The sequence below is a fragment of the Brachionichthys hirsutus genome, chromosome 19 (genome assembly GCF_040956055.1).
Source record: "Brachionichthys hirsutus isolate HB-005 chromosome 19, CSIRO-AGI_Bhir_v1, whole genome shotgun sequence".
In the NCBI taxonomy this organism is placed as follows: domain Eukaryota; kingdom Metazoa; phylum Chordata; class Actinopteri; order Lophiiformes; family Brachionichthyidae; genus Brachionichthys; species Brachionichthys hirsutus.
In genome coordinates this window covers 6,478,303-6,501,692 of record NC_090915.1, presented here as the reverse complement: position 1 = coordinate 6,501,692, position 23,390 = coordinate 6,478,303, and the positions used below count along the sequence as shown (strand labels likewise).

The 23,390-nt window shown below is 44.8% G+C and overlaps 4 protein-coding genes and 2 non-coding genes across 7 annotated transcripts; 4 read left to right on the top strand and 2 right to left on the bottom strand.

The window, feature by feature from the left end:
• Positions 1 to 308: 308 nt before the first annotated feature.
• On the top strand, positions 309 to 7,711 carry wdr91 (WD repeat domain 91). Its single transcript, XM_068752604.1, has 18 exons — positions 309 to 356; positions 955 to 1,091; positions 1,279 to 1,458; positions 1,544 to 1,751; positions 1,875 to 1,957; positions 2,444 to 2,553; positions 3,239 to 3,410; positions 3,622 to 3,807; positions 4,140 to 4,336; positions 4,463 to 4,517; positions 4,596 to 4,691; positions 5,116 to 5,210; positions 5,658 to 5,811; positions 6,047 to 6,155; positions 6,647 to 6,759; positions 6,964 to 7,071; positions 7,154 to 7,243; positions 7,433 to 7,711. Exons 2-18 carry the CDS (start codon positions 969 to 971, stop codon positions 7,595 to 7,597), a joined length of 2,244 nt encoding a protein of 747 aa, XP_068608705.1. The 5' UTR covers positions 309 to 356; positions 955 to 968; the 3' UTR covers positions 7,598 to 7,711.
• A 143-nt stretch (positions 7,712 to 7,854) lies between these two features.
• LOC137908231 (uncharacterized) lies at positions 7,855 to 10,744 on the top strand. Of its 2 annotated transcripts, XR_011105964.1 has the most exons (3): positions 7,855 to 9,177; positions 9,854 to 10,128; positions 10,231 to 10,744. XR_011105964.1 is itself a non-coding variant. In XM_068752605.1 (2 exons), exons 1-2 carry the CDS (start codon positions 8,641 to 8,643, stop codon positions 10,043 to 10,045), a joined length of 729 nt encoding a protein of 242 aa, XP_068608706.1. In that variant the 5' UTR covers positions 7,855 to 8,640; the 3' UTR covers positions 10,046 to 10,744. The 2 variants fall into 2 exon arrangements, 1 of the variants encoding a protein (XP_068608706.1); XM_068752605.1 differs by having other exon boundaries at positions 9,854 to 10,744.
• Positions 10,745 to 12,444: 1,700 nt separating this feature from the next.
• On the top strand, positions 12,445 to 13,871 carry thap1 (THAP domain containing, apoptosis associated protein 1). The gene is made up of 3 exons (XM_068753085.1): positions 12,445 to 12,614; positions 13,009 to 13,201; positions 13,284 to 13,871. Exons 1-3 carry the CDS (start codon positions 12,544 to 12,546, stop codon positions 13,659 to 13,661), a joined length of 642 nt encoding a protein of 213 aa, XP_068609186.1. The 5' UTR covers positions 12,445 to 12,543; the 3' UTR covers positions 13,662 to 13,871.
• A 3,301-nt stretch (positions 13,872 to 17,172) lies between these two features.
• trnaw-cca (transfer RNA tryptophan (anticodon CCA)) lies at positions 17,173 to 17,244 on the bottom strand. The gene has a single exon. It is a non-coding gene; the product is annotated as a tRNA-Trp (tRNA).
• Positions 17,245 to 18,573: 1,329 nt separating this feature from the next.
• Positions 18,574 to 18,645, top strand: trnaw-cca (transfer RNA tryptophan (anticodon CCA)). The gene has a single exon. It is a non-coding gene; the product is annotated as a tRNA-Trp (tRNA).
• Positions 18,646 to 22,348: 3,703 nt separating this feature from the next.
• On the bottom strand, positions 22,349 to 23,380 carry june (JunE proto-oncogene, AP-1 transcription factor subunit). The gene has a single exon (XM_068753014.1). The coding sequence runs from the start codon at positions 23,378 to 23,380 to the stop codon at positions 22,349 to 22,351; it is 1,032 nt and encodes a 343-aa protein (XP_068609115.1).
• Positions 23,381 to 23,390: the final 10 nt, after the last annotated feature.

Genomic DNA, 23,390 nt, shown 5'->3' with positions numbered 1-23,390 from the left:
TCTTCCTTTAAACCCTTCCGGACTTTTTGTTTACCTGTTGCTATGGATACTGGTTTCTCCCTGTGACGTGTCCGCCTTTCTATTGAAGCATTTCACCACTTTCTGTGTCTCTCTTTTTTTGTTAAAGATATTTTAAATGTCTCTGGCACTTCAGAGATATTCGCTTAAATCAATAACTATTTCTAGGCCTGTTTGTTACAAATAAGACCAAAAGTAAAACAACGTTTAAGAACAGATTTCTGTGATCGACCGCCAGGGGGCGCCCCCAGACTCGTTTCCTGAACACGTCACATGATTTCTGTCACGTGACCCGGCTAGAGGACAAATAACAGGAAGAGAGTTCCGTCTTTGTTTTTGTGAGTATTTAACACTTAATGGACGACAGTCCCCGACCCGGAAAACTCTGTGCTGTTGCGGTGAAGGACGTTTATTCTGCTGGCCCGGACGGAAGGTTTGTGCTTCACGTTGGTACGTGAAGTTTCGAGCATTAGATTTGTCCAGACGGAGATAATGTTGCATTTAAACCGAGCTATGTAAATGCTAACTCTCAACTACAGATGTTTCTGTGTGAAGGCTCTCTGCAGGTCAGATCAGCCCGAGGTGTTTGTCAAAAGCTGATATTAGCAGCTTTGTTTCAATGATGTATTTGTGGTGTTGGTTACACCCTGGACAAGTCACCAGTTCACATGGAGGGGCATCCTCACTCACATACATAATTACTACAGATATATTTCTCTCTCTCTCTCTCTCTTAAAAGGCGATGCGATTGTGAATGAATGTCCGTTTTCAGACACGTAATTACAGTATAAAACATGAAGGCTCCAATTCAGGTAGTGGATAATATAATAATAATTATAGAACAATTTAAATAAAGAGTTTGTATGGTCAGGTGCATTTAACTGATGAATATAAAGTATATAGAAAAATAACCCTCAATCATATTGTTTGCTGCAGGGACGGAGGTCGCCATGGGGTCAGCAGTGGAAAGGACCGAAGAACACCTGAGAGAGTACCTGATCTACCGAGGCTTCACCAACACGCTCAAACATCTGGACGGCGACATTAAAGCTGACAAGGAGAAAGGCTTCAGGGTACACCTTAATTCCTTTCAGCTGAAGTTCAGTCAGTTTCGGGGGAACGTCGTGGTTCTTGTACGGTCTTTTTACTGCTTGTGTCGCTGCATCAAATTCTAGCCGAGGTAGCGTGTGTGGCCGTTCGCTGTTCAGGATGCTCCATTAATGCTTCTAACCTGTAACCTGAATCCCGTCCGTGCTGCAGGTGGATAAGATCATCGACCAGCTGCAGCAGTTCGTCCAGACTTTTGATCTGTGCGGTCTGAAGGAGTACTGGCTTTACCTGGACAGACGTCTCTTCAGCCGCCTAGAGGACGTCTGTAGAGCCACGGTCAACAAGCTGAGAACGAGCCTGTACAGATATTACGTCATCAACACTGTCCAGGTACAGTCCGGTGTCCAAATCAAACACGCCACCGGGGGGGGGGGGGGTCCCGCCATTAAAAGTTTCCCTCCCCCCCCTCTCCTAGAGAGGAAACCTGGAGAAGACTCAGGAGTTTTTCCAGAAGCAGGCACTTGAGCTGCAGGGTCAGGGCGAGTGGCGCGATTGGTTCATCCTGCCCTTTGTCCCCGCCCCTGAGCAGAACCCAGCCTTCTCGCCGTACTTCTCCCGCCAGTGGGCCGACACGTTTCTGGTTTCGTTGCACAACTTCCTGTCTGTGCTCTTCCAGTGTATGCATATCCTTCAAGCCGCATGCTGGGGGTGAAAGGTTAAAGGTTCCCACGCTGATCCACGCGTCTCTGCATAGAACCAAGGGTTCGTTTGTCCGTTGATCATTCCTCATCCTTAACTGGTGTCACCCCAGCCTGTGCTGCTGAGCTTTGAGGCCGAAGTCCAGAGGACATCCAGTCTGACGGAAGAGAACGAGCAGCTCCGCCAGCTGGTGAGCGGAAACCTCGGTTAGAATAGATACGGACATTTTGTTTACAGGTTTGTCTGTTTGGCTCATTCTTGTAAACACCATATCTTAAGCCAACGATGAAATGTGACAGAATTCCTTTTACCATTAAAACAGTTGGCATATTTCATTTTTAAGTACTGGCTATGTTTCATGTTCATTATAAAGAATATAGATTATAGTTATCTTGGGATCAAACACATTGGTCTGAAGTTGACTTTTATGTATTGAGTCAATATTAGAAGTCCAGTTTCAGGCCAGCCCAACCTGAGTATATAAATATATGCAAAGGATTTCCCCCAAGAAGCGCCCAGCCTCTTCGTCAGGGTCAGTTGGACATTAGAATTCTTAACTTTTTAGATTTCAGACTGTCCCACTCAAAGAGCAGATGGTTCGAGTCCTCTCCATGTTTAGATTGTCCCTGAGGTCTGGCGAGTCCTTCCTGACGCGTCTCTTCTCGTTTACACCCAGCTGTTTGCCCTGCAGACGCAGCGTCGAGACCTGGGGGACGGGGAGGAGATGGTCCACCACAAGCTGCCGTCGTACGTCCAGAACATGGACCGACTCGGAGACACTGAGCTGTGAGACACTAATATCACTGTCTTCACTGAAAACTGACCGCAAGCAAGATGCCGGCCTTTCTGTCGGTTTCATGTAGATGAGAAAATGAAGTTGGTTATTAGTTATTAATGTGTTTTTACTGTTCATAGCCACCTTAAATCTTAAATCGACTCAAAGGTCTGAGAGGTTCTCATTTTTGTCCCTCGCAGCCTTTTCAGTTATTAGATTTCACTTCTACAGGTCTAATATGTTAGCTGTTTAGTGGAAAACTAACATTTTAAATTAAGACCTTTTCTCACTTTAATTAATTTTGTAAATAAATAATCCTTAGTAAATGTACAGTAGCTGCATGTTGTAGTTGAGTTTAAAGAATTATTTTGTGCAGATCATAAATAATGCATACTTATTAAGCATTTAACTAATTTATTGTTAATAAAACAAGTAAATGTGGGATTTTTATTACGTGTGCTGTTATGCATATGTTACCAAATAAAAAATTCACCTGATGAAATGCTGTTTCTTGTCAGTATGAGACTTCGAGCAGTATTTTTACACTTCGCTCACCTGCATCAACTGGTCAGGGTCAGACATGTAACTGGAACATGGTTTTCTTCTCACCTGTGAGTCTTTCATGCTCCTGAATCTTGATGTCATCATTGTGAAACTTGTTGTTCACCTTCATTTTTCACTCTCTCTTGATCTTAGGGACTTGGCGTCGAGCCAGCGTGCAGCCATCACCGCCACCCCTCCTTCCAGAAACTTCTTCTCTACATTCCTGCCACAGGGCAGACGTGCTCCAGGGAAACCGCCTCAGTTGGCAGCCATGCCCTCGTCAAACCAGATTCCAGCGACCAGGAAGGATCCACTGACCAATCAGGTGAGAGTGGGGGGGGGGGGGGGACACACACGATGAGCTCGGTGGGATCAAATACAGTTCATTGCAGCTGCTAAATTACAAAATTCCCAAATTACTTTTAATCCAAAATTTGTTTGATGTTCCATCCACCCATGATCTCTTCTAACATCCAATACAGGCCGGGGTCCCCCAGGAAACCTGTCACCTTTTTCTTTATCTCTTATTTTCCTAGCCTACCAAGTCGAAAGAGGCCGTCCAACCCAAGGAGCTGAAGCCCGTTTCCTGCCAGGCTTCAACCAACGAATTCTCGAGCTCCCAGTCCCAGCAGTCGGCAAACCAGTCGACACGTCCCAGGTACAAGAGAATCCAGGACCATGAGAAAGAGAGGAAGGAGCTTTTCTCCAAACCTCCATCACAGGTAACTCAGAGAGGCTGTTGCATTAGATCTGTGGCCAATCAGTCGGTTAACTAATTTAATCTTCATGTCTAGACGATAAGGAACAAAATAGAGCAATGACGATGGCTTACTTTAAATAAAACACTCTGGCTAGTTCTCTCCAAAGTTCAGCAATACACCTTTAAATATCATTAATTAGTGATTTACCTCGTTTCCTAAACTAGTACACAAATAGAGATGTAAAATGATTAATTATACAGAGTTGCATTCTAAAGTCATTATGAGCTGGGCCGAGTGAATCCCACGTTGCTTGCGCCTGCCTTTTGAGTACGCCGTTATCTGGTTGTCCTCAGACGCTGGAGAAGAAGGGGGACGCAGGAGAGGCCGAGATTCTTGCTGATAAATCCAATGAACCTCCCGACTCATCTTCGTCAAATAGCCGGAGCTGCGTAGGAAAAGCAGAGGGAGGAGGTCTGTCATCAGAACAGCCGTTCATTAAACTCAGCCAGGAAGAGTATGGGGAACACCACTCGTCCATCATGCACTGCAGGTCAGCCTAAAACGGACCACCTGCTCGGGGGGGGGGGGGTCGTCTGTGATGAAGCATTGTTATCGCTTTTTAGAAAGAAAGTCCAAATCCTTTTCGTCTTCTTTCATCCATTCTTGCGTCTTTCAGAGTTGACTGTTCTGGTCGTCGGGTTGCCAGTTTGGACGTAGATGGAGTCATTAAAGTGAGTGTCAATTGATCATCTTTTGGGGGTGAATAAACATCTATCAGTATTTTAACAGCGCTCCTCCTCCTTGCACAGGTTTGGTCCATTAACCCCGTCATGCAGACCAAAGCCACGATCATGTCTAAGTCTCCCCTGCTGTCTCTGGAGTGGGCCACCAAACCCGACAGGCTGGTATGAACAAGACAGACGGACTACAGACGCGATAACATCCAACAATCTGGCACTCTGCAGTCCAGTGGATTAAACACTGAAAACACGTAGAACTATACAGAGAACACAGCCAGGTCTCTTAAGTCTTACCTGTTCCAAGCCTCTTCAGTTCTCCATTTATTGTAGAGCCAATTAAGATAAATATATTACAGCTAATTTATATGTGGAACATGTCAGCATCTCTGTGAATTTATTTTAAATACATTTTGTTCAAAATCGAACTATCAGACGTAATGATTTCGTTTCAAAGTGTTCTATTGCTGCGTGTTTATATATTTTTGGAAAGCCAAAGCAAAAAAAAAATATTAAACGGGGATTAAATCGTCAAATTGGACGTAGCCTGGGAGATTCAGTCAAATGTAATTTTCAATATGTCTGTCGTCAGCTGTTGCTCGGCAGTGGGATCGGCACGGTTCGCCTCTATGACACGGACGCCAAGAAGAATCTCTATGAGATGAACATCGACGAGAGTCATCCACGGTAATTCATGTCTGTTTGACGTATAGTAATCAACGTCAGTACTTTGTGATGAGTCTTAATGTGATGCTGCATAATCGTCCGTACCCGGAGGAAATCGCCCAAGAACCAAATCCAATCAGTTTTCTTTGTGATCTGAAGTCAGAGCGTTTTTTAACCCGGTTCTGCGTGGGTACCTGACTCCTGGCCTGGGCCTGTCCAAAGTTTAAAAACGCACCTACAACATCGCTGCTGCTAACGGCAGCGAGCCAGCAATCTGAGAGAGGTTCACATTTTAGCAAGAGGAGCGTTGTATTTAAAATATATACATTGACTGCAAACCACCCTATGTGGAATGTAAACGCCTGAATTTCATTCCAAGATCCGTTCGAGACCTGAACTTCTCAATGAGTAATGTTTTTGTTAATTTCGTCTCATTTTAATAATATATATCCCTGCGGTTTTTCTCAGTATCTTATCTCTAGCTTGCAGTCCCAGCGGCTCGTCGTTCGTCTGTTCAGCTGCAGCTCACACCAGATCGGGGAGCTGCGATCCAGTTCCCGGTCTGCCTCTCGCGGTGTCCGGGCGGTTGCTGCTGTGGGACACCAAGACCGTCAAACAGCAGGTGAGTACCCGCTCAGAGACGATCCTTATCTAGCTGACAGGCAAGGGAGGTTACAGTTTCATACTCTGATGATAACATTGATAGATTCACAGCGGAACAGTTAAAAATGTTGTGAGAAAATGCCAGCAGGTTTGAGATCTTGATGTGAGGATCACGTGACAGGAGAGGAGAGACTTCACAAAGCCTGATTGATTTACTGTGGCTGTCAATCAATCAATGTTCTGCCTCTCCTTAGCTCCAGTTCTCTCTAGAACCGGAACCCGTAGCCATCAACTGTACAGCCTTCAACCATAATGGAAACTTGCTGGTGACCGGAGCTGCTGACGGAGTCATCAGGCTGTTTGGTCAGTGTTGATGAGGCACAGCATCATCATCATCATCATTATCATCGTCATCATCACCGCTGCCAGGCGGCTGTTAGCAGGATTACAGAAAAACTGCTGGATGGATGGATCTTGATTAAAAATAATTATATGAAGATGGGTCTTGGTCTAACTTAGATCCCATTAAATTTTGAGAGTGATCCGGATTCCCGTCTGGATACTAAAAAATCTGGATTTTCCCATTTACTTATAGTGGAGGCTTTTTCAAAAAATCAGATCTTGTAAAAATATGCATTCCATTCACTCTCCAAAAATTCGTCTAATTTTTAGGCGAGATCTCGGTGACATCTTTCAGAATATTGAGAGAAAACAATCAGAACAATTCAGAACAATCAAGAATAAAGTCACAAGTTTCTGAAAATGAAGTTGTAACTTTATTTGAAGTCACACTGCCACGATTTTGGGAGCGTTGCAGGTTTTTACGACTGAATTTGCTGAATTCTCTGCTGCAGATATGCAACGGTACGAGAGCGCGATGAGCTGGCGAGCTCACGACGGGGAAGTTTACAGCGTGGAGTTCAGCTACGACGAAAACACCGTCTTCAGCATCGGAGAAGATGGGAAGGTGTGTGTGTGTGTGTTCATTTAAAAGCTTCATGGTGACGGACTTAATCCAACCTCAAAACGACTCTTTGGGTTGGGTTCATCTTTTTTGCCTACACATTATACTATAAAGCTAGACTCAATATATGGATGGATATATTTAAATCCTGTTTTAATGTTTCTGGGGGAGTAAAATAATTTAGTGAATAAATCTGTGTGTGTTCAGTTCGTTCAGTGGAACATCCATCGCTGCGGGGTGAAGCAGGCAGAGCAGGGTCTGCCCCAGGATGCCACTGGGCCCTTCGTCCTGTCTGGGTACAGTGGGTACAAACAGGTCAGCCGCGTGGGCCAACGCCATCAAACGAAACGCGCACAAGGACCTTATTCTGTTCGCTTCATGAATGGACTTTGTTCAGGTTCAGGTCCCGAGAGGACGACTCTTTGCCTTCGACTCTGAGGGACAACACGTCCTGACCTGCTCCATCACGGGAGGACTCATATACAGGGTAGATCCTCGTCTTCATTTATCTGCCCCTCGTCCTCAGTCCATGTTGTCTTCTGTGGTAACTTCACGATTTTAACTAGAAAGGTCCACAAGACATTTTATTTTGTGTCTCGGATGCACGTTGTGTTCCGTAGTACGAGTATTCTTATCTTTGCTCCGGATGGATCACAATGCCCTCTTTCCTGTCTAGATGACCGGCGGGGACCCGGCTTTGGACAGCGTGCTGTCTTTGGGTGGACACAAAGCACCAGTGGTGACGGTGGACTGGTGCTCAGCGGTGGACTGTGGGACCTGCCTGACCGCCTCCATGGATGGAAAGATCAAGCTGAGCACACTCCTGGCGCAGAAACCTTGACTGGGGACCCAAGAGGACACCTGAGGAGGGGACGTCCACATTACCTATAGGTTGAGGCCGTCTGATGGAGATTTTACTGTGATAAAAAATAAATAAAATTATGTTTCCATTAAAGCACATTTATTTGCGGACAACGTTCTGGTACGTAAAATGTTACTCGTTCCAACAAACTCGTTCTTTGTGCAGCCCTGGATCAGACGGATATACAATCAATCAAAGGCAATGCCAGATCAATAAGTAAAGTTCAATATGTAAAAATAAACCAAGGTACTTTGTGAACATAACTGATCCTGTGGATGCTGAGAAGCTTTAACCCTTTAAAAACGTTCCACCTGTGACCCTTCAAGGTCATTTATCCATTTGTCTCTATTTGTGCTTAATTAGTCTCTAAATCTAAAGCTGATTTATCTCCCATTTGTTAAAAAATAAGTTCTATGCTTTTATAAATAGTCCATGTCCCCAGAATCCAGCAGAGGACATGGAGCGAAGCCATCGCTGTGGACTGTGGACACGTCCCGTTGGACTTCAAACAGCTTGGATTCTGTCCTCTCTTCTCGTCCTCCAGAAACTGGGACCTGGAATTCCATAATGAAATGTAAAATTTACTTTTATCTTTAAAGCGAACAATGGTCCAGTCGTCCTCGGCTCGGGTAAGACACTTGACATCGGGAACGGGACACACTTGTAGTCCACTTCCTGGACACGTGCGCGCGCGAGAGGCTTCTCGCTGCTGTCATTCCCTTCAGCGAAGAAGAATCGGTGACGTCAACAACAACACGACGAGCCGACATGTCGGAGGCCCGTGGGTCCCGTCGGAACTCCCACGTGAAAACCGTTTAACGGACGGAGGAATCGGTGAATCTCGGCGGGGGGGGGGGGCGTGGATTCGGAGCTCGCGTTCGGTTCGCATCGGGGAAAACCGTTTCCGTCCGACGATGGAAGCTAACTAGCCGCGCTGCTAGCTCGTTCGACGCTACGCGTCTTCCCGTCGTCTCTCCGGTTTTTCCGATTCGCGCCATTGATCCCCGGTAACGCGCGCAGACATGGAGAGTTTATACAAACGGAAAATGTTCGCTTCGATGCGGAAGACGAAGGTCGACGCATCGAAGAAGCGGCAGATCGGCCTTCCCGCCTCCATCCTGGACGACAGTGACGAAGGCTCCTTCTCCTCCTCCTCCTCCTCCTCCGGATCCCAGTCAGACTTCCAGAGCTCCCCGGAGGACAGGAGCGACTCCGGGGCCACTTCCAGCGACGACAGCCGCTCGGTGACCCGCAGGAAACGCTCGTTTCTGGGGCGCGACAGCTCCTCGTCCTCCAGCCCGGAGGAAGAGGACGAAGATGAGAAGACGACGAAGAAGAAGAAGGACGACGACGGCAGGGGCCAACCGAAGAGGATGGTGCAGCCCCGGAAACGGAGCCGGCTGCAGCGGCAGGACGAGTCCGACTCGGACCGGGCGGAGGAGAACCGGAGAGAAGAGGCGGAGAAGGTGAAGAGGAGGCAGAGACACGACAAGCTGCTCGCGCTGTCCCGGAGGATGAAGGCCAGGGTCCCGAACCGGAGGAGGAGCCGCCAGAACCAGGTCCGGCGTCTAACGCACACACACACACACACCTCTGACCTCTACCCTGACCTCTGACCTGTCCCTTTGGACCCATGTTAGCTAGTTCTTTGGTTGCAGGGAGCTGATTTAGTGTTAGCAAACCTCCTCCAAGCAGCTCGATCCCCTCCTAACCGGATCTGCACCGTCCACACGGTGAATCTGGATCAGCACCAAAAGGCTCTAAATTGTTCTTGGTATCTTTAAACAACAACCATGAAAAGCAAAAGTGAATCGGCAGATTTTTTTTTACTGATTGTTAAGTGGAGTATTCGATGTTAAAATGTAATATTTGTTCCTGACCTCATTCTGGATCAGATCCAGAAGACGTTTTTCGTGATGGTTCATATCGGACCCCTTCATGACTCTGATTTTTGGTGAGTGAGTTGAAAGCAAATTTTACAAGATAAGATTTTTTTGAAAAAGCCTCCGTTATAAGTAAATGGGAAAAAAATCCAGATTTCTTTTGTATCCAGACGGGAATCCGGATCGCTCTCAAATCTTAATGTGATCTAAATGAGACCAAGATCGAATCCATCCAGCAGTTTTTCTAACAAACAAACGGCATCAAAAGCATCACCTCCTCGCCAGAGGTAAAGATGATGGGATGTATGTCTTCCTGCACATCAAATGAAAGTCTAAAATGTTGTATGTCCAGGGTGGGAGTGATGAAGAGGAGTCTAAAGAAGATGAAGACGACGGCGGTGGTGGAGCTGATGAAGATGGAGCGGGAAGTGTAAACGGCAGCAAGGAAGAGGCTTTGAAAGCTGACGGGGACAGGGAGCAGGAGAAAGACAAAGAGGAGACGGAGAACCAAGAGGACAAGGACGAGGAGGTGGGGACGAAGTAGTCGGAGGACAAAGAAGGAAAACGGAACTAAAAACTGCAGTTTTTGTCCTGCAGTCGGAGTGAAACGCAAAAACATGTTCCAAGGTATTTTCTGTTGTCGCGTTCTGTTGCTATAGAAACAGTGATCGTTTTATGCAACATAAAGACATGTTGACATGTTATATAATACGTGCTTTGGGAACACAGAAATGCTGATCTGAAAGTTGCTGATGGACGCTGATGGGGATCTGGAGCACGACGAAGGAATGGAAGCTGCATCAGATATAAGATGTATCCAACCGGTCAAACTGCGGTTCCTGTAATATCTTAAAGGTTCAGCGCTTTCACAACGTGGGAAGTTGATTCAGTTTGAAACCGGTTCAGGTCCGACAGCGCCGGGTTGCCCTTTTGTTGCTTACTGCAATGACAGAATATTAAATATATATAAATGTGATTTGAAGTCTGTCTGCTGGGGCTTTGGGGCGCTGCAGTATTTAATTCCATTCAACGTACACAATCGCTGGTTTCTCTTTCATCCATCTTCATGTACGACGACAAATCATAGCGGATATCGTTACTGCAGAGCAGAGAGTTTGAATGCTCAGCTGTTGGGTTTGAAAAAGTGTTCATTTTCATTTCCATTTGGGGTATTGTCTGACAAAAGCAGATTTTTTTTTGTTACAGGCTTACCTAATTAATATTAAAAAATGTCCAGTGTTCACTTTTTTGTCTCTGCAGAGAGAAGCTCAAACCAGATCTTGTCTCGGGGGAACCCTGACCAACGCGCAGCGATGATTTCTGTCTCAACGAGTCTAATTTTGTGTTCAGTTGCCTCTAGGAATTGTAAAAACTGCTTCAACTCCCACTAACAGGCTCTTACGTTATCATTAATTGGTGTGCAGTGGAACTTCCGGCTTTAGAATTAGATCATCGAAATTGTTCATTTGTTTGTCCAATATTTTAACCTCAGTTGAGGAAATGGTCAAATATTACATTGTCTCCAAAACGCCTACGACTCCCCTTATGCTGTCATACTCCTTCAAAAATAAAGTAAAATGTGTTTAAAAAAAAAAATAAAAAACCATCATGACAAAACTCCAATACTTGCATCAAAGTCACTGGATTAAATATTTCCATTGAGTTTTTTCCAGTGCAACAGGGAGGATGGGAAAAGTACTAAGATAAGTTTCAGGCAGTAGCAGATGTTATTTTCAGTTCATCTGACATTCCGGAAATCTGACTTTCTGAGTTGAGTCGACACTCGCCGCCCGTTTTATCGGGTACGCCCGTTCACCTGCTTTTAATTTCACTTCTAATCACTTGGCAGCGACTCAGCGCAGCAGGTCAAGATGATCTCCTGCAGTCCAAACCCGAGCATCAGAACGTGGAAGAACGGCGGTTTTAAATGGTTGTTGGTTCCAGATGGGCTGCTACGAGTTTTTCAGAAACGGCTGACCTGCTGGGATTTTCATGCACAGCCATCTCTAGGGTTTACTTAGACCGATCCAGGGAAGAGAGAATATCCAGCGGGCGACGGTTCTGTAGGTAAAAATGAGCTGTTGGTGCCAGAGGTCAGAGGAGAGTGACCAGGCCGGCTGGAGCTGATAGGAAAAGCAGAAAAGCTTTTCTGAACCTTGACCCCGATGGGCGGCGGCAGCAGGAGACTGGAACGGGAGCCGCCAGTCCGCTAAGAACGGGAAACAGGCTTATCAAAATTAGACCATACATGATTGTAAAAGCCCCCAAAAGCATGTTGTGTACACATTCGGGTGGTCGGGTCAGCCTCAGCAACATGAAAACGTGATTCGCCCTGTCGGTTCAGGCCGGCGGTGGCGGCGTGGGGTTACGGCAGATCTTTTTTTTTTGGAACAGTTTGGGCCTCTTAATATTATCACATTAGTGCTACAACAAACGATGACGTGGAGGGCCACATTTGCCCCCCCCGGGCCTCGAGTTTGACACGTGATGTAGGGCAAAGCTCAGTCATCTCAAACTGGTTTTTGGAACAAGACAGTGAGTACTCTGTACTCAAATACAGGCGTCAGGCGTCAGTCCAGTAGAGCAGCTTTGGATTCAGTGGAACCGGAGTTTATAAGTGCAGCTGATAAATTAGCAGCAACTATGTTATTATGGAACACATCCTCTAATGACTGTTCCCAGCTCCTCCTCTGTGGCACATGGGATTAAAGGGGGGGGGGGGGCGGTCCGAGCAAGGTGTGCCTAATAAAGAGTCCTGCAAGTGTATATTTAATGTGTACATCCATCAATACTGTATGTTATAAAGAATGACATGAAATAATAAATCTCCCCCTAGTGGACAATCAGAGATACTCCAGGAAGGTACGTGAAGCGTCTGTCAATCATGTCCTAAGACGTCATCACGTCGCGCAGTCTTCGCCGCCATCATTGTTGGTGGCAGTGAAGCCTGTTGGACGGGTGAGGCGCAGCGTCAGCGGAGCGGCGTTCGTGCTCGTTCGGGCTCGTTCGGGCGCGTTCGGGTTGTCCCTGAAGGAGCTAACCATGGTCCAGACGTGCTCCGCGTACGGCTGCAAGAACCGCTACCACAAAGACAGGAACATTTCATTCCACAAGTAAGTTGATGAAAACTGTGTGCCAGCTAGTTAGCATTAGCTGCCCGGACATGATGGGTAAGTCCTGAGACGAACCGGTACCAGGTCCAAAGAGTTGACCCGGTCCGGAGCCGCTTCAAAGCTCCATTACTTATTGTGAACGGAACGTGGGAGCTTCTCGGGAATATGGAAACTTTAAAATAGGACTTCGGTGACTGTTCCTCAGGTGTTTGCGCTTTAATGAGGTCACACCAGTGAATCTGACGTCTCCTTTTCAGAGTGAACATGAAAGGTCCAGCAGCCAGTAAAGGGGGATGAAAGGATCGCTGCTTTTACACGCAACTATGAAACAATGAGCGACGACCGGAGACGCTTCGGTCGACGCTCGGGTTCGCTGATCGATCTCGTTTCCCAGGTTTCCTTTGGCGCGGCCGGACGTCTGCGCTAAATGGGTGGCGGCGATGAGGAGGAACAATTTCAAGCCGACAAAGTACAGCAACATCTGCTCGCAGCACTTCACCAAAGACCGCTTCAAGAGCGAGTGCAACAACCGGGTGCTGAAGGAGAACGCCGTGCCCTCGCTGTTCGCCTTCAACCTCAGCATCAAGGTGAGACGAGGTGACATTAATCTAGAGGGGGGGGGGGGGTGGCTGTTTGACCGCATCCCCATTCCTCTTTTCTGTTTCACAGTCACTGGAGGATCCCTTTCCCTCAGAGATCCACTTTCCTCTCTCGCTGCCGCTGAGCGTCGATCAAGCGGAGGAAGAGGAGGAGCCTGGCAGGAGCCCCCGCGACCCCCGCGGCGACACGGTGGCCGTCTCCTGCGACCACAACTACACGGCGGAGGACTCGGCTTGGCAGAAGAAGCGCATCGAGCAGCTGGAGGAGCAGCTGGGGAGTCTGAGGAAGAAGCTGAAGACGACGCAGCAGAAGTGCCGGCGGCAGGAGAGACAGTTAAAGAAGCGAAGCGAGGCGAGCAGGACTGGCCGCGACCCGCGGGCGGGCTTTGGGGAGGGATACGTCATCCTACCGAAACACATATATCACACGCTGAAAGGCATCAAGTGATGAAGAGGAAGGACGGAGCGGCGCGGTGCGAGTTTCCGTCTCGCGTCTTTCAGCATGCCGGGAGCAGCGGCTCGCCTCCGACGGAGCGCCGAAGGCCTCGCCTGCCCGAGAACATGAACACTGATATGTGGGAGGCTTGAATCGGGTTATATTGATTATATTGATTATTTTCAGGGTGGTCGTTGATTAAATGTGACGTCGCTCAACTTATTCCGTCCCTCGTTTCATTCATCCGTTTTCTTGGAGACGACCTCGATCGTCTCGTCTACAGCCGCTTTATTACGATGTTACAATGAAGATTTATTGATTGATCGAATGGTTCAATGAAATGTTTCCATATAGACAGCGTTGGACAGCAGGTGGAGCTACTGAGCTGCATCTCAAACAGTTTTCATCCCAGTCTCCTCGTGTTCTTGATGAAGGCTCCCAGAATGCATCAGCAGAACTCTGCGCCGTCCTCCACGCATGCCTAGAATACGAGGAGACTTGAAGACACCAGCCCAGCCGTGATGTCACATGTTCTTGGACTGGAAGAATTGGCAAAGGGATAAAAAAATAAATAAATATATTGATAAAAGGTCGCAGGTCGAGATTCAAGCTCAGAACCTTTCCACTGTGATGCAGCTGGCATGTGAAACACGGGTGCATTACAAGAACTAAAACCAAAAAGGAGAAATACACCAATAAAATATTGTTGGGGGGGTGGGAAAGGCAGAGTCAGGTAATGAATGTATTTTTTAATTAGCCGTAAGATGGAAAGAATGAATGGATTTTATGTTTTGATGTTTTTAGTTTTTGTCACTTTTACCGTAATGACCGCCTGCAGCCTCTAGGGGCCGCAAGCGAGGCGTGCTGTTTGGACCTCAGGTTGACCTCTTCAGTGACCTCAACCCTCCTCTGGTGTTTGGGCTGAAGCTCTGCCACCGTGGGCATAGAACCAAGGTCGTGGTGTCAGAACCAAAACCAAAACCCTCCTGAGGACATAGTCTGACCGCTCTCATTAAACCACACCTGCATGACCTCCTCCTCTTCCTCCTCCTCCTCCTCCTCACGCGCCACGGCTGTTTCCAGCAAGAACTAAAAGAGAAAATAGTGTTGGGATTTAAATGATGAATTTTTACAAATCTTTTTTCGAATTGGCTAAAAACAAGGGCACGGTGAGTTGTGTTGTTGCCTCACAGCAGGAAGGTCTTGGGTTCAAATCTGCCTGGAACTTTCTGCGTGAAGCATGTTGTAGCTGAACATAACGCATAACTAATGATAAGCATTAATAAATAATAAATATGAATGCCACACAAGGATCAATTTAATCCAAGAGGTCAAACTTAAACGATGTATGTATATCGGCGTACAGTACACACAGCAGTAGTACACGCAGTAGTGTTTAGAAGGGGCAAATAAAAATGAACGGTGATCAGAGTTTACAGAATGCTGTTGTTGTGTCATCATGACGCACGGCAGGGTGGAGACGTAGTGACATCACTCCTCTGGGGTTAAAGGGCGTTGCTGTGACACGCGGTAACCATAACGACCTCTTTCACCTCCTCTGCGTGTGCGCCGAGGTGCTCGTTGCGGGTTTGAGTCACGTCTGACTCTTAATTCCTCCGTGATGTCACCAGACAGTCGGTGAGAAAACAGACGGGGCCGAATATCTGACGAGACGCACGCTGGACACGAAACGGCGGATTCAAACATGCGAGTCTAGAATATCACGCACAGTCAAAATGTTTTCTGACTTTATGTTCTCTTCATTTCGTGTTTTTAATGTAAGTCTCGTGATTAATCAATTCCATGTCAAGGTAGCAGCACAAGAACACATGTTTTATTCTATTATTATTTTATTTTGTACATTTTAAGAGTTTGACGGTGTTTAAAATGGCAGCATCTGCGTCTAAATGTGACGTCACACCACGACATCAGAGAACTGATTTACCTTCCCTGTTGATTTCCTCTTCTAATCGGACGAGGGGAAGCTCCCATCGTCCGAAAGCAATTGTTTTTTTTTCTGAATCCTCCGGTTTGGGCTGCGAACACTTTGTCCACATGCCGCAGGACGTCCAGACGCTGTCGTCCTGTCGGATCCATACAGAATGCAGTGGAATAAAGGCATGTTGAAATACTCTGTGAATGGGGTCTAATGATTTCTTCTGCTTTTATCAGAAATGTTATTTTGCACGCTGCGATGATCGCCTTGATCTGCTCTAATTAATAATTACAAGCAGCTTTTGGCCTCAAGTTATTTTCTAAATATCATCTTCAACCTTGACTGACTAATTGACGTTTCATCGGACTGAGCAGTTCCAGGATGACCGATGACCTGTAGAATGAAACGGACGGAGCATGAAAAGGTTTCACACTGATCAATAATCAAAGTCGGCAAAGAGATTCAGTTATGTCCTCCTGTGGCTCCGGTGAAGAACCCATTTTGATTCTGATTGCAACGTGCAGTGTGGAGATGCAACAACATGTGAAGCAGTAGTATTTTTAGAGTAACTGTGACTTTAGATGAAATTAGTTTATGGGTCTGTGATCATGTATCCCACACACACACACACACACACACACACACTCAGAATCTGCCCTGCACCACTGACCTCGTCCTGAGCGTGGCTCTGATCAGATCTGATCACTTTCCGCTCAGCTTGCTCTCTCGCAGCGTGAACTCAAAGCGGCAGCAGCATAAATTTCCTCCCTGTTTTTTTTTTTTTTTTTGTGTGTAATTCCGGCTGCAGGCCTTTTCCTTCATCGTCTGTTGGAATGTCTGAACACACTTCCAGTCCCAGCTGAGCAGGTCGCAGGATGAACATGGAGAGGTTTATCCAACAGGAAGTTCAAGCTCGCGCAGGCATCGACTGAAAAAGAAATCTCACATTAAATTCACACTTTAAAAATCTGAATCTGACTCCAGCCTAACTCTAAGATCAAAGTCAGATTTATTAAGAGAAACTGTTTATATTCAAGAAATTTGAGTCACTGTTTTGGTATATGACAATGACAATAACTACATGAGAAGCAAAAAGTAAAATGTATAAATATAAAGTAGATATTGATAAAAAATATTTATGAAATATCTGATTAGCATGTACCAGAAAAAGGAGGAGAAGATGATTAATTTGATTTTCACAAATGTACAGTTTTTCACACATCTCAACAACCCCTCAAGGCTGTGTGCTCGGCCCACACCTGTTCATCCTCTTCACCCCCTCCCAGAGTAACCTCCACCTCCATTATCAAGTTTGCTGACGACACAACCATCATGGGGCTGATCATTTGTGGAGAGGGAATCGCTTACAGGGTTCAGCTGGTGTCCTGGTGCGAGGAAAATAATCTCTACTTAAATGCTGAAAAGGTCAGAGATCATTTTACAGCCACAATTTGTAAGATTAAAACAATATCTCAACACCTTCCTAATACTTTCTGTAAACATCCCTTTCATTACACTGTTTGTACTAAATCATCAATCACTATTTCTTTGTTTATCAGAAAAGCATTTGCATTATTTGAAAAGATATGACCCCGACGTGATTTGAACACGCAACCTTCTGATCTGGAGTCAGACGCGCTACCGTTGCGCCACGAGGTCTGGCTGAGAGGCTTCTCAGATTCAGCCAATCAGGAGCAGTGTCTAGTGGAAAAGGGCTTTTAGTTTCTACCTGTGCTGGATAGACCCCACTTATATTTGGATTGTAATGGGTGTACTGGGATGTAAGCTGGGAGTGTGGCAATTTAAAATGGAATAAACTCTGGTAATGTCCCAATTACGTCATTCATACATAATTATTGATCATTAAAACACTCTTCCCCTTACATTACATGTTTATTCTTTAATATTTTGTATTAACATTTTCTCCATATTACTGCAGAACTAAATCATTCGTCAGCCTTTTGAATAAATGAGGTTACATTCAATTTTATTATGTTTTATTATAAGGTTTAAATAAACCCTGATGTCTTCACCTGAAATACCTGATATAATGAGAGCTCTAAACTCTTTTACCAATACTTATACACAATCACTATTCTTTGTGTCTATTAATCTGTAAACACTCTGATAAGACACTTAAATGTATTTTATTTTATGAATGCTTAATGTTTGCACTGATAATAAGTCTGATTCAATGCAAGTTGATTTTACTATTAATATGATGTTTTATTTTAATAATTTTCCTTTTCTGGTTCCGTTCAGTAAACAGTCTTTTCCTGGTGGTTCTACGCCTCGCTTCAGGGCTCTTCTTGCTCTTCTTCTCTTTCCTCCTCAGCCAGTGCTTGTTTTGGATGATTTATTCAAGATTGATCACACCGGTTTTTATTTACCAGTAACCTACTTCGGCAGAAAGTGAACGCAGTAAGCCGAGTCCCTCCACGATTTAACATTTCCAACTGTCAGGACGAATTAACCGGCACTAATCCCACTTTCATCCCTCGGTGGGTTCTTTCACTGGCGTGACTCACAACACCGTAACGCTGAGCAGGAGGTTGTTGGAGCGATTCTTGTTAACATCCGTGCTGATTAGACTATGATCCATTCCCAGGGGCTTCAAAAAGAAAAAGTCAGGGATTGGTTTATAGAAAGTCTGTGTTAACCTGAAGTTATATATATTATCCAAGAATTACTACTTATTACTCATCAACAGACAATCTGTCCGTCAACACAGAGACAAGAGTGGTCCTTTTTAAATCTTACACATATGCCTTTATCTGCTGTCCATTTTTACTTGAACGGAATATTAAACTATAATGGGCAATAAATGATCAACATTTTCCAGTAACTTCCTAGATTAAATTTGATATTACCAATCTTAGACTTCAGATCTACCGGTATATAGCACAGGTAGAAAAAAAAACATTTCCAGTAGACTGCTGCTGATTGGCTGAATCTGAAAATTCCTTCCATCTATCTGTCCACAGATCAGACCTCGTGGCGCAACGGTAGCGCGTCTGACTCCAGATCAGAAGGTTGCGTGTTCAAATCACGTCGGGGTCATGGCTTTTCAATAATGCGAATGCTTTTCTGACTGTCGGAGGAACTTGGGGAAGAGCTCCTGCTCCTCCACATTGAGAGGAGTCTGGAATTCCCTGCTCAGAATGTTGCCTCAGACAAATGGATGGAGATTATAAACTACTTTAGAAATATATGAAAGCCAATCAATCAAGTGTAAAAGTGCTTTTTAGGACGGTTTTTTTTAACTGTGAAATGAATGAATTATAAAATTAGAAATTAGTTACCTAAAAAAAAAGCTCTCTAATGTTAAGAAAATATAAGTTCAATATGTGAAAGGACTGAAAGCGTGAATCAGAATGTAATAAATATACAGTAAGTTTTATTGCTGTTGTTATTTGAGATTTTGTGGCGCATTAAACTTTTACAGATACCTTCTCCCCGCAGGCCAGAGACATTCAGCAGGGGAAAAGCATTAATATTAGAAAACATGATAAAACCTTATATATAGATTAACTATACAGACGTGCGACCACCAAAACCTTATTTTCATCAAACTGTGTCACATTTAAATAAGCCTCTGTGCCTCCTAAATCCCATGAAAAATGAATTATAGATGAGTGTGAAGAGGATTAATTATAGGGCAGTAAAACCTGTAGCTAATGTGCTGCGTTCAAACCGACACTAATGCTAATGACAGAAACCAGAAGCTCAGATCACCCAATGGGAGAAGTGAATATTTTAGTTTTCTCTGCAGGCGTGTTCCCTGAACCTCCAGCCCACAGTGCAGACAGTTATTTCAAAATTATTTATTTTTACTAGACCTTATCGCGACTCCCCTTCCACACGGAGACCCCGTTTCCCCTCGTTGCTGTCTCTGAATATGACAAGGCATTAAGTGCTTCTTCTCATTAGCCTGAATCAACTTGTTCTAATGGATGGATAGATAGATGACGGACAGACAGACAGACAGAGAGAGCGTGGAGGGAAATTATTTTGTGTCTTGAATTGCTCCATTAAAGTAACGTGTTTGAATCACATCATCCAATCAGCAGAAAAAACTGTGAGAGTTGGATTCTCACTTTACTGACATTTAAATCAGGTACATCACACACACACACACACACACACACACGCTTGCAGATTGCTTGATGGTTGATGGTGACTCAGCATATCTGTGGGTGGAGAAGCTGAGTCACCGTCAAGCAACTCCAACGATAATAATACAACCCTCCATCATCTCCCTGTCATCTTCAGCACAACAGAGATTTAAAGAATATCTTTCTCCTCTGAAATGGTCAGTTTCAGATGTCGGTGAGGAATCTGGGAGTTATGTTTGATCCAATTTAACTTTAACTCCCAAATACAACAAGTCTATGGGATTGCCTTCTCCCACTTTCATGGTATCTAAAATAATCCGTGTCTGTCAAAAACGCAAAAAGGGAAACCATACATTTTTTAATTCCAGACTGGCATGGTACTACAGAATACTGCGTTCCTGCATGTATACTTCCCAGAACTACTCCAAGTGATCTGCTCTCTCTGTGTGGAACTCCCGAATCAACTTCATTGGCTCCCTGAAAAGTCAGAAGTGAATTTAAATCCTTCTTTATCACATGGTCAGACATCAACATACGTTCAGGAGCAAGCAGGACTCTGCTACCGTCCAGGACACAAAGGGACATGTGATCTCTATAGTCTCAAGTCCACAAAGACAAGTCAGACAATTTCCATTTATACCAAGGATTTTTAAGTTAAAAGTCTCCACCCATTACCGAAGCTTCCATACAGCATGGCGTCTACAGATTAGCATCTTATAAACATGAACGCTGCACCGTCTCAATAAATCATTTAGAATCTATTGATGTGAAAAGTTCTGTAAAAAGGTTTTGTAAAGGTTCTGTAAAAAGGTTCTTTATTAAAATTCTAGATTCTGTATAAAGGTTCTGTATAAAGGTTCCAGTGTGGTTCAGAAGTCTGTTAATTTTCGCTGATCCATAGAAGTTGCTTTTAAACCAAGAGTCTCTGCTGTTCACTGTCAACACGGATTTATTCACATATATTTATTCACACACACACACACACACACATGTTTATTTGTGTGTGTATGTGTGTGTGTTGTATCTTTGTGTGTTTGCATGTACTGTATGTGTGTACTGAGGTGTGGGTGGAGGGGGGTATTAGTCACCACAGATGATGCTGTGTCTCTCTCCCCATTGCTCTCTCTCTCTCTCTCAACCCCCTCTCTCTCTCAGTAAGTGGGTCACTCCATCTTTAGTAGAATTCGGAGGACAAACAGTCCACCGCTCTGTTTTCTGATGGTTTATAACTAAATATCCGTCAGTTTGAAGTTAATGTAATTAAAGCCATTAAAATATAAATCGATTAGCTGCTGCAATCACCTTTCATTCTTTAATATTTAGGTTTTCTCTAAATAAGAATAACTGATTAGAGATTTTTTTTAATTAATTTTTTTTCCTTCAATCCTTGACAGGATTCCATCATTCTTGATGTTTCATCTTTTTTTCTAAGTATTTGTGAAGAATGTGTTTCACTGAAAAAAAGTACTTAAAAAAAAAGAAAAAGAAAATCTGTTTTGTTGTTGTTGTTTTTAACAAAAGGTATTGTAATTGTGTGATACTGATACGTGCAATGGTCAAAATAATAAATATTCAATTGCCATCTTATTTGCATCAGGTTGAGTGACAATCAATATGGACGCTTCATTTGACATTTCCCAATATCATTATGTTCAGTAATAATTCTGCTGCTGTTTAAAACATTAATCAGTCAGAAACAAGTGTTAAAATGTTCTATATTCACATCAGGAGTCTTTAAAATAAATAAAACAACAACAACAACTTCATTTACATTGAGAGATTTAAATGCATTATTTTTGATTAAAGTAACAGCAACATAAAAACACAGTGATGGAACTTCAAATACTGTTTCCCAATGAAAACGTAAATTCAAAAGTTGAAATTTTTCAGGGAGAAAAGTGATTGGACGATTATTAGTCACAGCCTAGTTACACAGTAATCATCTTAATACATACTGCTTACTGTAAAAGAAGAGTAGTCAATGATGATGTTTCTTCTACTGATGCCCCACTCAGATAACACACAGACGGATAATAGTGAGATAAGTAGATTACAATAATCAGATTACAAACTGCAGCGTCAGCCATTTTCACAGAGGTCTTCAACAAGCCGGAAAAAACACTGAAGCTCCGAATACAAAATATTAAAGGAAGGAAATTCAAACTACAGATCTTACCATGTAACTGAATGTAATCTGATTACTTTATGTCTTTTAAAATAAATTACATTATATATTCAACTTTCCCATTTCTTTTTCCAAATGGTAAAAATTATAAAAATAATTTTGAAATGACATGATACGTTACTTTTTTATTAGAAATCAAAAAGAAATTGTGGAAAATTATTTCCACTGTTACCAGTAGAGTTTATTTAAAAGGAAGCAAATAAAAAATATAGTCATGAGCTGTTGGAACCATACGAAGCCTCTCGGATTGTAAATCTGTTTCCAAAAATCAAAGAATGGACCTGGTGAGAAAGTCTCGCTGTCCCTTAAACCCAACTCGGTCAACATGTCTTCCCTCGAAGCTGTCTGACATCGCTTTGTCGGGTTACATGAGCCTATCAAAAGACATTCATGTTGATCTCTGCTCGTTCGCACCGACAGAAGGGTGACATTATAAAAGGAACCACCAAACGGACCCGTCTCCTCAGCACCGGGAGTCCTCGCCACTGCTGGCAGCTCCGCCTCCTCCTCTGGACTTGGTGGCGGAGACCGATCCGACAGCGATATGGCAGCCGTTGGTGACGTGACTCATGACCTTATGCTTGAGCTGCGTGACCTGTTCTCGCAGCATGGCCGCCGTTGAAGCCAGGTCCACGTTCTGGCTCTTCAGGACCTTCACCTTCTCCTCCAGCCGAGAGATCCTCTCCAGCTTCCGCTTACGGCATTTGGACGCAGCAATGCGGTTACGGAGCTTCTTGCGTTCTGCTTTGATTCGCTCCTGTGTCTCCAGATCAATTGGGGAGAGGGAGGGCGGCGACGTGGGGTCGCCCGGTGGGGGGGGCAGTTCTGGGACGGTCTGAGGGGTGTCCAAGCCTCGGGTGTGGTGCAGAGGGGCTCCGCCGTGGCTACCGTAGGCCATTTGTACCCCAGAGTAGGCCACTTGGCTAGGATTGTAGCTGCTGAGGTTCGTGTAGACCGGTATGTCTCCACTGGACACCAGGTTCCTTTGGTAGGACGCCTGCAGTGAGACATTTGAGGACGAGGGTGGGGGCACGGGGACATTTCCCACCAGCTGGTTTTGCTTGTGAAGGTCAGCAAGAGCTTTGACAAAGCCATCAGCAAATCCTTCTTGCTCGTTGGTCGCCTGGTTTCGGTAGACGAAGGGCGTGTTGGGGTTACATGCAGGGGTGGTGGTGACCAGTCCCTGGTTGGACTGGATGATCAGGTGCTCCAGGTCAGGGGAGGCCAGCTTCAAAAGGTTTATGTCCACAGAGGACGCCGTCGACGCCAGCAGGGAGCTATTGCTGACAATGCCCGGGTTGTTGGAGCTTCCAGCCCTTCTTCCTGATGCGCCGCCGCCGCCGCCGCTGAAGGGATGGCTGCCTGCCGCCGACACGGCCTTCTTAGCGAGGAGCAACTTGTTTCCTGAGTAGCGCTCATAGTCCGACATCTGACTCAAAATGGGGACAGTGGTGGCATCATCGTGGTAGAAAGGCGTCTCCATGTTGTCTGTCATTGACAAAGAG